The sequence below is a fragment of the Capra hircus genome, chromosome 5, assembly GCF_001704415.2.
Source record: "Capra hircus breed San Clemente chromosome 5, ASM170441v1, whole genome shotgun sequence".
Taxonomy (NCBI): domain Eukaryota; kingdom Metazoa; phylum Chordata; class Mammalia; order Artiodactyla; family Bovidae; genus Capra; species Capra hircus.
The window spans coordinates 83707369-83721054 of record NC_030812.1 but is presented as its reverse complement, the minus strand read 5'-3'; the positions used below and the strand labels follow the sequence as shown (position 1 = coordinate 83721054).

Genomic DNA, 13686 nt, shown 5'->3' with positions numbered 1-13686 from the left:
CATGTAGAGATTTAGGGGCAAAGTATTTCAGGTAGAGGAAACAAGTGCAAAGGCCCTGAGGTGGGAACACACTGGGTAGGTACAGGAAATGGCAAAGTCAGTGTGACAGGGATGCAGGGAAAGTGTATTGACAGGAAAATCTTAGCGGCTCTGTGACTGCTGGAGTAGGAAAGGGAGGGGCCAAGAGAACCAATTTCCCCACTGTGTGTGTGTGTGTGTGTGTGTGTGTGCGTGCGCACGTGCACACACTAAGTCGAACCAGTCATGTCCGACTCCTAGCAACCCTTCAGATTGTAGCCCGCCAGGCTCCTCTGTTCATGGGGTTCTCCAGACAAGGATACTGGAGTGAGTTGCCATGCCCTCCTCCAGGAAGATCAAACCCATGTCTCTAGAGTCTCCTGCATTGGCGAGCAGGTTCTTTACCACTAGCAACCTGGGAAGCCCACCCCATTGTATACTGATTGGCATTCCGGTTCTCCACATACTCTGCCTCTATGCAACCAAGATTCTACCCCATCATTCTTATTTCCCCAGGACCTTTACCACAAACATTGCTGGCAGTTGACGTAACCCAAGTTTATCTCTCCATTCCTGGTAGTTTGTAGGAGCCATTAAGGCATGGCTACCATGTTTTAATTTCCTTCTGTTTTTATGAAGCATCAAGGAGCAAAGTTGAAAGGAGGACAGTTTCACTGGTAAAATAAGAGAATCTGGGTGATGTTGAGCTTTTTCTCTGAGCCTCTACACTTTCCTCTTGGCATCAGAGATTCTCAATCCTGAAAAAATGTTGGACTTAATTGTGGAAGTTTTTAAAAACACGAAGCTGGACACCATTCTAAAATCCTGGAGGGATGGAGCAGGACTGTGCTTGTTTGTTTAAGTTATCCAAGTGGATTCTAACTGTAGTCAGGGCTGAGAAACATACCATACCATTTCTCCTGAAAATTTCATCAACTTAAACAGCAGTGGTTCCCAGCATTGAGCTGATTTACCTGGGAGGATTTCTTTTTTTTTTTTTAAGAAAAATATCAATGCCCATGCCCTACCCTAAGATTGGTGAAAAAGAGACTCAAAAGTGGGGCTCCACATCAGTTCCAGTTTAAACTCTTCAGTTTAAAACTCTGAAGGACAGGCTAGTGCACAGGAAGGGCTGAGAACCAGCAAAAGAGATTCAGATCTCATGGATCTGTGAATTTTTAGTGAAAGCCACATACTCTCTCACAATCATATGAACTTGGTCATCTCAAAGTGAATATGTCCAAAATGGAACACACAATATTTCCTTCAAAATTGGGTACCTATGTCTGATATTCATATTGCTTTCTACTTCCTGACTTCTCAATCATTAATTTATTCAAAAAATTCTACTAAAAGAAGGAAAGAAAAATGAAAAGTAAAAATCTCTAACCTTTACCTGGCAATCACATTTACACTTTTCAGAGATGACCACTGCTGGCAAATTCATTGTGTGTATGCTAAGTCACTTCAGTCGTGTCCGACTCTTTGCAGCCCCATGGACCGTAGCCCACCAGGCTTCTCTGTCCATGGAATTCTCCAGGCAAGAATCCTGGAGTGGGTTGTCATCTCTTCCTCCAGGAGATCTTTCCAACCCAGGGACTGAACCCGCATCTCCCGCATTGGCAGGTGTATTCTTTACCACTAGCGTCACCTGGGAAGCCCAAGGATCTAATCAAAGTCCAAAGAAAGGGGAGGAAAAGGACAATACCAGACAAATCAGTACCCTTTGATCGCAAAAGCAAAATTTTCTCAGAAATTCCCTTATGCCTTATTGGTTAGAAATGTATCACATTGATATCTTTAGCTGCAGGGGAGGTTGAAATGCAGGTTTGTCATTCAGGGTTGGTCAGGGAACTGCAAACAAAAGCAGAGTTCTGGTAATAAGGAATATGTCTGGGGCTATCCATGAGGCTTCCCAGGTGGCTCAGTGAAATCCGTTGCCAATGCAGGAGACACAGAGATGCATGAGACACAGGTTCGATCCCTGGCTCAGAAAGATCCCCTGGAGGAGGGCATGACAATCCACTCCAGTATTTTTGCCTGGAGAATCCCATGGACAGAGAAGACTGGCAGGCTACAGTCCATGGGGTCACAAAGGAGTCAGAAACAACTTAGCAACTGAGCACGTCTAGGGCTGTACTGGGTGTACACATTAGCCCAATGCCTCAGTACTTAGGAATGCTTGTTTATATGCCTTTGTCTAACATGGGAACAGATAGAAGGACTAAAACTCGGCTACAGATGCCTTCCCACTCTCATCTCTTTTTTTCCATTATTTCTTCCACATGTAAAATTGAACATAAGGCACCTCCAGCTTATCTCAACTCCCTCCCTTCTTCCTCCAGCAGTAAGAGTGGAAACTAGAACCCCTACCCAACCCAGTCGTCTGGGGTGTCCTCAGCTTTCTAACCACCAATCACTTGCCTTACCCATTTCTCATGCAACCATTTGATATAGACAGCTCACTCTCCCAAGTGCTTAGTTTCCTCTATAAAGTCCCTTGGATTGACTTAAACAATTGGGAAAGAGTCATTTCTCTTGATCATATTGGCCTCTCATTTAACACAGTATCATATCAAATATGTTTGACTAATTCTGTTCTAAACCTCACTAAACCTGGATTGATCTTCATGGTTTTGGATATCTCAGCATAATACACTGCTATAGTAAAAACAAAACTGAAAACAAAAACCTGTACTTACCATAAATCACAAAAGACGGTTCTATTGTCATGATTTCAAACCCTTAGAGAGTTAACTTGAATAATAATCTGGGCCTAGAATATACTTTTCTGAATCCTCTCTTCAAAATACTTCTAAGACCACCCACAATGGGTGGGACTCACTGTTAATGGCAAAGCCTTTTTTATGTTTTTAAGTTCAACTAGTGCTACTGTAATAATTTGCTAATACTAGTTAAGTTGCTTGAAATCAAAAATAATTGATTATATTGCTAGGTATTAGTTTCCTTTCAGTAAACTACTACATCTTCTTGTAAGACATGTAATTTGTTAATGAAGTGAATTGCAACCCTCTAACATTCTGATTTATACATGAGGATTGCTCCTACGTGCAGCTTTGTAAAATAGCACACTAATAGGTACCTTCAGAATTTCATCAAGAACTCCAATTTTCCCTTATTGACAAAAATTCCGGCAATTCTGGAAACTAAAAATAACAGCTGTTAACCTGAATGGAAAAAGAAATTACCTAAGAAAACTAAATCTAATCAATGAGGTGATACAGTTGAATGAAATTCAAAAGTAAGCAAGCGATATGCAGGTGTGTGACTGGTTTGAGTAGATGTGAGGTACAGTTCAAAGAGGAAAAGAGCACTCGTGTAAAAGAAACAAATTTTATGCACAATTTTTACCAGGGTTCTTTAGAAGTCATCTTTTTCCTATAGTTCCTTTCTAAAGATGGATAACATAACAATATTTGTAACATGTTATTTTCTCCTTCATGATTACTCTGTCTCTTCCTAATGCTCCAAAGTTCTCCAATGATTTCAAAGTCAGGATGTCTCATAACATACGCTTGTGGAAAAATTTGGAAGGCCACAATGACTGGACTGTGAAACAACATGAAATATGACCAAAAAAGGGTATATTAAAAAACAACCATTTCTTGACACAAAATGTGTGGTTGGGGAACCATTTGCTCTGAGATGGGGAAGCATGCACCAGGCTAGTGCAACTAGGTTAAGAGCCCCTGAGGACTATTATTAGCTCTGAATTCAAGCAACATCCAATTGCCATCAGTACTTCTCTGAGTTGGCACTTAAACTTTCAAAGGCTCTCTCTGGATTACAGCTGTCAGGACTTCCCAGGCAAGAATACTGGAATGTGTTGCCATCTCCTCCTCCAGGATCTTCCCGACCCAGGAATCAAACCTGTGTCTTTTGTGTCTCTTGCACTGGCAGGCAGATTCTTTACCACTGTGCCACCTGGGAAGCCCTTTGAAATTGCATAACTTTAAAACAAGTGCATCTGTCTTGCTCTACTTGGAAAGCCATCGGTGCTACATTTGTTATCATTTAGAGACACTTAAAAAAAAATCTAATAAGGCAGTTGTACGGATGAGAGAGTAAGGGCTGTGGAGAGAATTTGGGCTGTGGGAGCAGAGGAAGGAGGTCACAATTGACCTCCTTGAAACGAAGATAACCCTGGAGTCCACAGAAAGATTCCCTAGGATTTTTCAGTAATAAGGCATATCATTACCGGACTCTCGGAAAATGGTTTCCTTACTTTAAAATTACTGTATCAACATGTATATGTATGAATGAATCCTTTTGCAGTCCACCTGAAACTATCACAGCACTGTTAATCGGTTATACTCCAATATAAAATAGAAAGTTAAAAAAAAAAATGACTGTATCAAAATGGGAGAAGGGATATAATATGGAAACTCCCCAAGAGAGATCAAAAGGCAATTTAAAGTTATAAATGAGGTGATCAAGAAGGAGATAGAAAAAGTCCAAAGCCAATATGGTCCTACAAAAGCTACTATTTTTTTGCCCCACAAATTATCGGTTTCATTTTTCATTTGCCTCATCACATTGCACTGTGAATTCAACCACAATTACCACTGATGTTTTGATATGCAAATACATAAGCACAGAATATCAATGGGCTTCCCTGATAGCTCAGTTGGTAAAGAATCCATCTGCAATGCAGGAGACCGTGGTTGGATTCCTGGGTTGGGAAGATCCCCTGGAGAAGAGAAAGGCTACCCACTCCGGTATTCTGGCCTGGAGAATATCAATACACTTCCCTTAACTAAAATCTAAAGTATAGAAATTTAAATTAACAAAGAGAAGATTATTTACATGATGAATTAACCCTTCACTTTGCAAACAATTCCATGTACAAAAGTATAAAAGCCTTTAGGGAAATTTTTTCATTAATCTATATAGCCAGTGAGGAATTTACTATATAAGATGACCCTTAGAGATTATCAAGGAGGAATCCTTTTTATTTCATTCTTTCAAGGATCCATATCTCAACATCTAAGTCCCTAAAATGTATTAGAACTTAGTCTTCATAGACTAGCAGAGTTTATCTATCTACTGTTGGGTTAGAGGACACTATCTTTAAAGGACAAGGAATAACATGAACAAATAAACTCACAAACATTTTAGTAAGGAAATTACTATATCATATCTTGATTTTTAAAAAATCCTGAGAGTAGAGATCTTACCTTAAATTTATCTTTGGATTTCTAATGCCTAGCACAGTCCCCGGCACATTGTAAGAGCTGGGTATGTGTGAAATTGATGAGCAAGTCTCATCCGTCTCTGAACCCTGCCAGGATGTGAGATCATTAGGACACTCTGTGCTATGGATGACAATTGACAGTGACTGAAACAGGCATAAGAGCAGAAGGAGGAAAAAAGAAAAGCCACGGAGGAAAAAATCTCCATGGCCTGGAGGAGTCAGGAATAGGTGGAGATAATGAACTAAGGAGAAAATGATAATAAACCTTACATTTATGTTCTTATGATTTTTAAAATACTTCACAAGATTCTTTTTCTCTTGCTTCTCACTATTCCTCTGTGAAGTACGAGGTTATTTAATATATAAACCCCAGAATTTAGAGAGAAATGAAGGAAATACAACCTTTTTTGTTTTTTACTATAAAATGTTAGCTGCTGCTTAAAGAAGAAACAAATGAGTTTAGCGTTTTCCACAAATAGGGTGAAGGGTTAAAAGTATTATATAATCAGGTAAACCTCAAGGTGAAAGTCACGAACTGGTTATTTTCCAAGAAAACTTTTATAATTCATGAAATAAGCAATTAACTGCCCGGAATTTTATATGACTATCCTACACTGCTCCCCATACGACTTTTTCCCCAGAGGAGTGGAATTTAAAATGCATGGCAGCTTATTTAAATTATTGTATAAACCTGTGCGGAGAAAACTGCCCCCAAATCTCAACAAGAAATGGCTGTATTCAACTAAACTGCTGTTTCACTTAGCCTCTGGCAAGTAACTTACCTTGAAAGTCTCCACCGGCTCTTTGGATCCGCCTTCTCCGGTACCTTCTGCAGAGCATCCATTATTGCAGTCCTTAAAGAAGAATTAAATCCATTAAGTAAAACTAGGTGTCTCACTAGGGTCTGGGGTAATCAATATCACTCACCATCACACCCTTCGCTGCGCTCGGGTCTGGTCCCCAAGCAAACTGGGAAAGGAGAATCAAACACCCAGGCACCAGCCCCAAAGGAGAGCGTCCTGCGAGAGCTGTCCTTCTCTTTCTGCCCTGTCGGAGGTCGCGGCTGTTTTTGTCCTCCACCACTGGCTTCGAGCAGACTGGTTAAATTCCAGGTTCTCCCTGAAGCGCCAGGGTTCACCAGCAAAGAACAAGAAAGTAATTGTCTCCCTTTTATCCGAGGAAATAGTCTAGATTAGGGCTTAAAGCCATTAAGAGAGAAATCTCCTGGGCGCACTCAGCCTCGTGGTCTTGTCGATCACGGGCGCACAATAGCAAGCCTGGAAAAGCGATGGGGACCAGAGTGAACCATTTTCTCCATGGGTAGGGTCCTCCAATGCAGGCGCAAGGTCACTCGTTAAGGACAGAACTCATGGAATGAGGGGGCAAATTTTTAAAAACACTTAAGGACGCAACGGAAACAGGTCGAACAGGAAAAGGTACTGACCTTCAAGAAAACAAACAAACAAACAAAAAAAAAACACAAAAACCCTAATCTGCTACATCACTAGGGAAGAGAGGAAGAAAAGGATTCAGGGAGGCAAAAGGCTACGGGCAAAATATTTTGGGGTGGCGAAGGCACGCAGGATGTGGCTGTCAGTTCTGGCAGCCCAGAAATTCCGTTCCCTCTGCTCCCCCGCCCCCCTCCCCGCCGCCCCCACCTCTTCCACCAAAGCGGATTCCATGGCGACCCTCACGTTCCCGGCGGCTGTCCGCGCCTCGCTCCGGAGCAGGTCACCGGCGGGACTTTTAGATCTGGCTGGCGAGGGCCTCTCCGAGGCGTTCGCACACTGGGACTCCAGATTTGGGGCAGGGATGGGGAAAGAGGAGACTCCCGGATGGAGACAGCATGGTGGTGCAAAGCGAGGCAGGATGGTGCGGGAAACAGCAGCTGCGCGCCCCGCCAGGCCGGTGGACTTCCGAGAGCCTGGGGTCCGATCTGCCCCGCCCCCACTCCTACTCCCACCCCCGCCAAAGCCTGTGGTCTGGGTACCTGAGGGACGAGGGCCGCGGCGGCGGGGCGCGGGCTGGCCATGGGGAGCCTTCCGGGGCGCGCGGCAGCGGAGAGCGGCGGCGACACGCTGCGCCCGGCTCCACGAGAAAGCGGGCGGAGCGGCCAAGCCCCAGCGCACGCACCGCGCGGAACCGGCCGCCACCGCCCGGGTGCCCCGGCCACCAGGCGCAGGGAACAGCGTAGCCCCTGCATCATCCCTGGGGGAGAAACTGATCCTGCAGACAGTAAACTCCAAGCCCTAGTCCCAGCCCCCAGGGCACGGGAGTGCAGGAGCGCCTTTCCGGGAGCAGGCACTGAGCAAGCATCCTTATTTACCAAACAACCCCACGGTGGGCCTGGAAACGCCCCTCTGCCCGGGTAAGCCACCTGTGGTAAATTAATTTTCTTTAGGACAGATTTTCCTTTGACAAACCCACAAAAGGCAGTTTCTGCTTCCCTCCGCCCCTCCTGCCCGGAGAGCACTTGTGCCTGGGCGGTTATCTGCCGCTGACCCCCAGTGCGCAAACTGAAGGAGAACGTGAATCCAGGCTTTAGATTTCACCACCAACCAAGTCGGATTTGCAAACTTGGGGTGTTAAGGGGCTGCTAGGCTCACAGCTTCCAAGACCTTTTTCTGCCCAAAGACCTCAAGGCCACTTAGACCCACTTACCACCCCTCCACCCCCACCCATAGGTTTCAGGCAAAGTAGACCACGAGCTCCTAACCAAGCGGCTTTGACAGTTTTTCGTTGTAGGCGTGTGATAAAAACATTTAGAAACTGAGCTGGGAAAGTGACATAGGAAAAGGAAAAGGAAGAATGTAATGGCTATTGTCTGCTGTGTGCTCCAGGAGCAATGTCAGACTAAATTATGAGCCTTTCTGGGCTTTTAAAGGAATAGGAAGTGGTGACTTGTGCTGATTTGATCTTAGAAAGGGAGAGGGTGGTTAAACCCAGTCTGATTTTAGAACTGATTTTATACAGCCCTAAAGTCAATATAGCTGTAATCTTATCGCCCAGAAATTGCATACACGTCTCCCTTCCTCTCTGCCCTTCATACTAGACATAGAAAAGCCTCTTATGCTGGGGTGGAGCCCTAACAGGTCACATGGCACTGGCAACCAGTCTCTTGTTAAACAGATGTAAAATTGAACAATTGAAAGAAAATACGGATTCACTATACTCAAGTATACTTCTGAACAATTAAAATATAGATTAAGTATACTCAAGGATATTTTTGAACTATTGAAAGAAAATACAAATTGAATGTACTCCTACCCCAAGCATAAAAATAAGAAACGCTTAGTTGAAGAGTTTCATTAACAACTTATTTGCATTCAAAAGTCTGGTTTAACTGTGTATGGGGATTCCCAAGTGGCTGAGCAGTAAAGAACCTGCCTGCCAAAGCAGGAACCACAGGAGACTGGGAACCTATTCCTGGGTCCAGAGATGGGGAAGATTCCCTGGAGAAGGAAATGGCAACCCATTCCAGTATCCTTGCCTGGAGAATCCCATGGACAGAGGAGCCTGGCACGCTGCAGCCCATAGGGTCACAAAGAGTTGGACACCACTGAGCAACTGAGCACAAATGTCTATACCTTACTATTCATTCAAAGCCTGTGATTATTTTATAGGTAGATACTAAACAGCTCCGATTTCCTTGCCATTTTAAGGAATGACCTGTAAGTGACCTTTAAATGACCTGTAAATCATCCTAATTCAGCCAAGAAAGCCTGTATCATACATGAATGATGCTATTTAAAAATTACTACAGGGCCCCCCTGACCTTTCCTCTTTCCTCCCCTTCAGAGCCAGACTCTGGTGGGAAAGCACCATCTATATTAACTGCTGCTACTTCCTTTCCTTTCAAGTGACTATAATTTGACTTCTGTCCAATTATTCCACCTAAGCAAGGTTCCTAGTAGCCTTCATTTTGCTCAACCCAATGGTTTTGCTTCATGAGCATTTTTATGGCTCCACCTATATGCTGATGACTCCTAAATACTATTTTTTCAGTCCACCTCTCTTGCTTACAAAAGTCTGAAATATTCATTGAGTGTGTCACATTTGTGCCTGCACCGGGCTAAGTGCTGGATATGCAGTTTGAGCACACCCCCATCCTGTTATCTAGCATTGTCTCCAATCAAATAGAAAAATGTTACTTGTGTTTAAATGTGTTAACTAATCCCTGCAAATGTGAAATTGCATATGTGGCTAGTGCTACCTGTGCTTAAGAGCCTCCAATGATGAAATGTAACTGACCTAGAAAGGTCTGGCAAGGAATCCTTGAGGAAAGATTTGGAGGATAAAAAAATTCACTACAGGAAGAAAGGATGAAGAACGTTGGGGATGAAAGTGAGTTCCAGGCAGAAAGGACATCTCTCAAAAGGGAAGGAATGTGGAGCTTACAAAAGAGGGTGGGCTTCCCTGGTGGCTCAGTAGGAAAGGATTCTCCTGCCAATGCAGGAGATAGATACTGATTCAGTCCCTGATCTGAGAAGATCCCACATGCCTCAGAGGAACTAAGCCTGCACACCACAATTATTGAGCCTGTGATCTACAACCCGCAAGCTGCCACTGCTGAAGCCCACACGCCCTAGAGCCCGTGTTCTACAACAAGAGAAGCCAGCGCAGTGAGAAACTCAAGCACGGCAATGAAAGAGTAGCCTCTGCAACTAGAGGAAAGCCCTTGCAGCAATGAAGATCCAGCACAGCCAAAAAACAAAGATGAGGGCTGGAGGAGACATCCGAGGAGGGTGACCCAGCTAAGGTGAGCCTGGGAGGGTAGGCAAAAAGCCAACCGGGTAGTGGCCTTTGGTAGTGCCTTAGAGAGTTGGTTGTTGTTCAGTTGCCTAGTTGTGTCCGACTCTTTGTGACCCCATGGATGGTAGCATACCAGGCCTCTCTGTCCCTCACCATCTCCCGAAATTTGCCCAAGTTCATGTCCATTGCATGGGTGATGCAATCCAGCCATCTCATCCTCTGATGCCCACTTCTCCTTCTGCCCTCAATCTTTCCCAGCATCAGGGACTTTTCCAATGAGTCAGCTGCTCGTTATCAGATGACCAAAATACTGGAGTTTCAGCTTCAGCATCAGTCCTTCCAATGAGTATTCAGGGTTGATTTCCCTAATACTGGCTGGCTTGATTCCCTAAATGTCCAAGGGGCTCTCAGTTCAGTTCAGTTCAGTCACTCAGTCATGTCCGACTCTTTGCAATCCCATGGACTGCAGCACGCCAGGCTTCCCTGTCCATCACCAATTCCTGGAGTTTATTCAAACTCATGTCCATTGAGTCGGTGATGCCACTGAACCATCTCATCCTCTGTCGTCCCCTTCTCCTCCTGCCCTCAATCTTTCCCATCATCAGGGTCTTTTCAGATGAGTCAGTTCTTCATATCAGGTGGCCAAAGTATTGGAGTTTCAGCTTCAACATCAGTCCTTCCAGAATATTCAGGACTGATTTCCTTTAGGATTGACAGGTTGGATCTCCTTGCAGTCCAAGGGACTCTCAAGAGTCTTCTCCAACACCACAGTTCAGAAGCATCAATTCTTTGGCACTCAGCTTTCTTTATACTCCAACTCTCACATCCATACATGACTACTGGAAAAACCATAGCTTTGACTAGACAGACCTCTGTTGGCAAAATAACGTCTCTGCTTTTTAATATACTGTCTGCTGCTGCTGCTAAGTCGCTTCAGTCGTGTCCAACTCTGTGCGACCCCATAGACAACAGCCCACCAGGCTCCCCCGTCCCTGGGATTCTCCAGCCAAGAACACTGGAATGGGTTGCCATTTCCTTCTCCAATGCATGAAAGTGAAAAGTGAAAGTGAAGTCAGGCTCAGTCATGTCCAACTCTTAATGACCCCATGGACTGCAGCCTACCAGGCTCCTCCGCTCATGGGATTTTCCAGGCAAGAGTACTGGAGTGGGTTGCGATTACCTTCTCCAAATATGCTGTCTAGGTTGGTCATAACTTTTCTTCCAAGGAGCAAGCCTCTTTTAATTTCATGGCTGCAGTCACAATCTGCAGTGATTTTGAAGCCCCCCAAAATAAAGTCTCTCACTATTTCTATTGTTTCCCCATCTATTTGCCATGAAGTGATAGGACCAGATGCCATTATGTGTTTTTTTTTTTTTTTTATGTTGAGTCTTAAGCCAACTTTTTCACGCTTCTCTTTCACTTTCATCACGAGGCTCTTTAGTTCTTCTTCACTTTCCGCCATAACTGTCGTGTCATCTGCATATCTGAGGTAATTGAAATTTCTCCTGGCAATTTTGATTCTAGCTTGTGCTTCATCCAGCCCTGCATTTCTCATGATGTACTCTGCATATAAGTTAAATAAGCAGGGTGACAATATACAGCCTTGATGTACTATTTGGAAACAGTCTGTTGTTCGATGCCCAGTTCTAACTGTTGCTTCTTGACCTGCATACAGATTTCTCGGGAGGCATGTAAGTTAGTCTGCTATTCCCATCTCTTTAAGAATTTTCCATAGTTTGTTGACACCCACACCGTCAAAGACTTTGGCATGCTCAATAAAGCAGAAGCAGATGTTTTTTTTTTGAACTCTCTTGCTTTTTCAGTGATCTCACGGATGATGGGCTTCCCCCATAGCTCAGTTGGTAAGAATCTGCCTGCAGTGCAGGAGACGCAGGTTTGATTCCTGGGTTGGGAAGATCCCCTGGAGAAGGAAATGGCAACCCACTCCAGTATTCTTGCCTGGAGAATCCCATGGACGGAGGAGCCTGGCAGGCACAGTCCATGGGGTCGCAAGAGTAGGGCATGACTTAGCAACTAAATCACCACCACCAGCAGATGTTGGCAATTTGATCTCTGGTTCCTGTAAGTAAGTCAGTCAAGTCACTCAGTTGTGTCCGACTCTTTGTGACCCCATGGACTGCAGCCAACCAGGATCCTCAGTCCATGGGATTCTCCAGGCAAGAATACTGGAGTGGGTTGCCATTTCCTTCTCCAGGGGATCTTCCCGACCCAGGGATCGAACCCAGGTCTCCCGCATTGGAGGCAGATGCTTTAACCTGCTTTTCTAAATCCAGCTTAAACATCTGGAAGTTCACAGTTCATGTACTGTTGAAGCCTGGCTTGGAGAATTTTGAGCATTACTTTGCTAGCGTGTGAGATGAGTGCCATTGTGCAGTAGTTTGAACATTCTTTAGCATTGCCCTTCTTTGGGACTGGAATGAAAACTGATCTTTTCCAGTCCTGTGGCCACTGCTGAGTTTTCCAAATTTGCTGGCATATTGAGTACAGCACTTTCACAGCATCATCTTCTAGGATTTGAAATAGCTCAACTAGAATTCCATCACCTCCACTAGCTTTATTCATAGTGATGCTTCCTAAGGCCCACTTGACTTCGCATTCCAGGGTGTCTGGCTTAAGGTGAGTGATCACACCATCATAGTAATCTGGGTCATTGTAACATATCAGTATGCCAAATAACACACCCACAGGTGCCATGACCATAAACATCAAAAGTGGATGGTGGTCCCATTCCTGAAAATCCTCACCCTGTCCCAAAAAAAGCTGGAATTACTCCTCCACTCATTAGCCTATGAAATTTTTATGGTTGTTCAGTTGCTAAGTCATGTCCAACTCTTTGTGACTCCACAGACTGCAGCACACCGGGAGTCCCTGTCCTTCACTATCTCCTGGAGTTTGGTCAAACTTATGTCCATTGAGTCGATGATGTGATCCAACCATCTCATCTTCTGTGTTCCCCTTCTCTTCCTGCCCTCAATCTTTCCCAGCACCAGGGTCCTTTTCCAGTGAGTTGGCTCTTCACATCAGGTGACCAAAGCATTGGAGCTTCAGCATCAGTCCTTCCAGTGAATATTCAGGACTGATTTCCTTTAGGACTGACTGGTTTGATCTCCTTGGTCTCCAAGGGTCTCTCAAGAGTCTTCTTCAACACCACATTTCAAAAGCATCAATTCTTCGACACTCAGACTTCTTTATGGTCCAACTCTCACATCTGTACCTAACTACTGGAAAAACCATGGCTTTGACTATACAGACCTTTGTCAGGAAAGTGATGTCTCTGCTTTTTAATATGCTGTCTAGTTTTGCCATAGCTTACCTTCCAAGGAACAAGTGTCTTTTTAATTGCAAGGCTGCAGTCACTGTGCACAGTGATTTTGAAGCTCAAGAAAATGAAATTACCCACCCCTATAAAACCTGATAACCCTATACCCTGGCACCTCTCTAGCCTCCTAAGATGGCCCACACTCTGTCCATAGAGTGAGTTTCTTCCCTGTATAAACATTCTTTCACTTTATATGGCTCACTCTTGAGTTCTTTCCTGTGTGAAGCCAAGAGCTCAGACTTGGCAGCCGTCTGAGGCACTCAGATGTGACCCGCGAAGGGACCATCCTCGCACACCCCACTCTCTTCCCTGAAACATTTCCTTTCTCAGATTACTTAATAGCACTTCCTTGGGGAAAGA

General features: G+C 44.4%; 1 protein-coding gene across 4 annotated transcripts in view; it reads right to left on the bottom strand.

Moving 5' to 3' along the window:
* BCAT1 (branched chain amino acid transaminase 1) overlaps positions 1 to 13686 on the bottom strand; it is a 116647-nt gene that overhangs the window by 67950 nt on the left and 35011 nt on the right. Inside the window, exons 1-2 of one of the 4 annotated variants that reach the window (XM_018048393.1) lie at positions 7224 to 7556; positions 6016 to 6087 (exon numbers count right to left, since the gene is read on the bottom strand). In XM_018048393.1, the coding sequence (XP_017903882.1) occupies positions 6016 to 6087; positions 7224 to 7439 (288 nt within the window). In that variant the 5' untranslated portion in view covers positions 7440 to 7556. Of the gene's footprint in view, positions 1 to 6015; positions 6088 to 6160; positions 6805 to 6891; positions 7182 to 7223; positions 7557 to 13686 lie in introns of those variants that run through there. The other 3 variants (XM_013964159.2, XM_018048395.1, XM_018048394.1) reach the window with 3 other exon arrangements.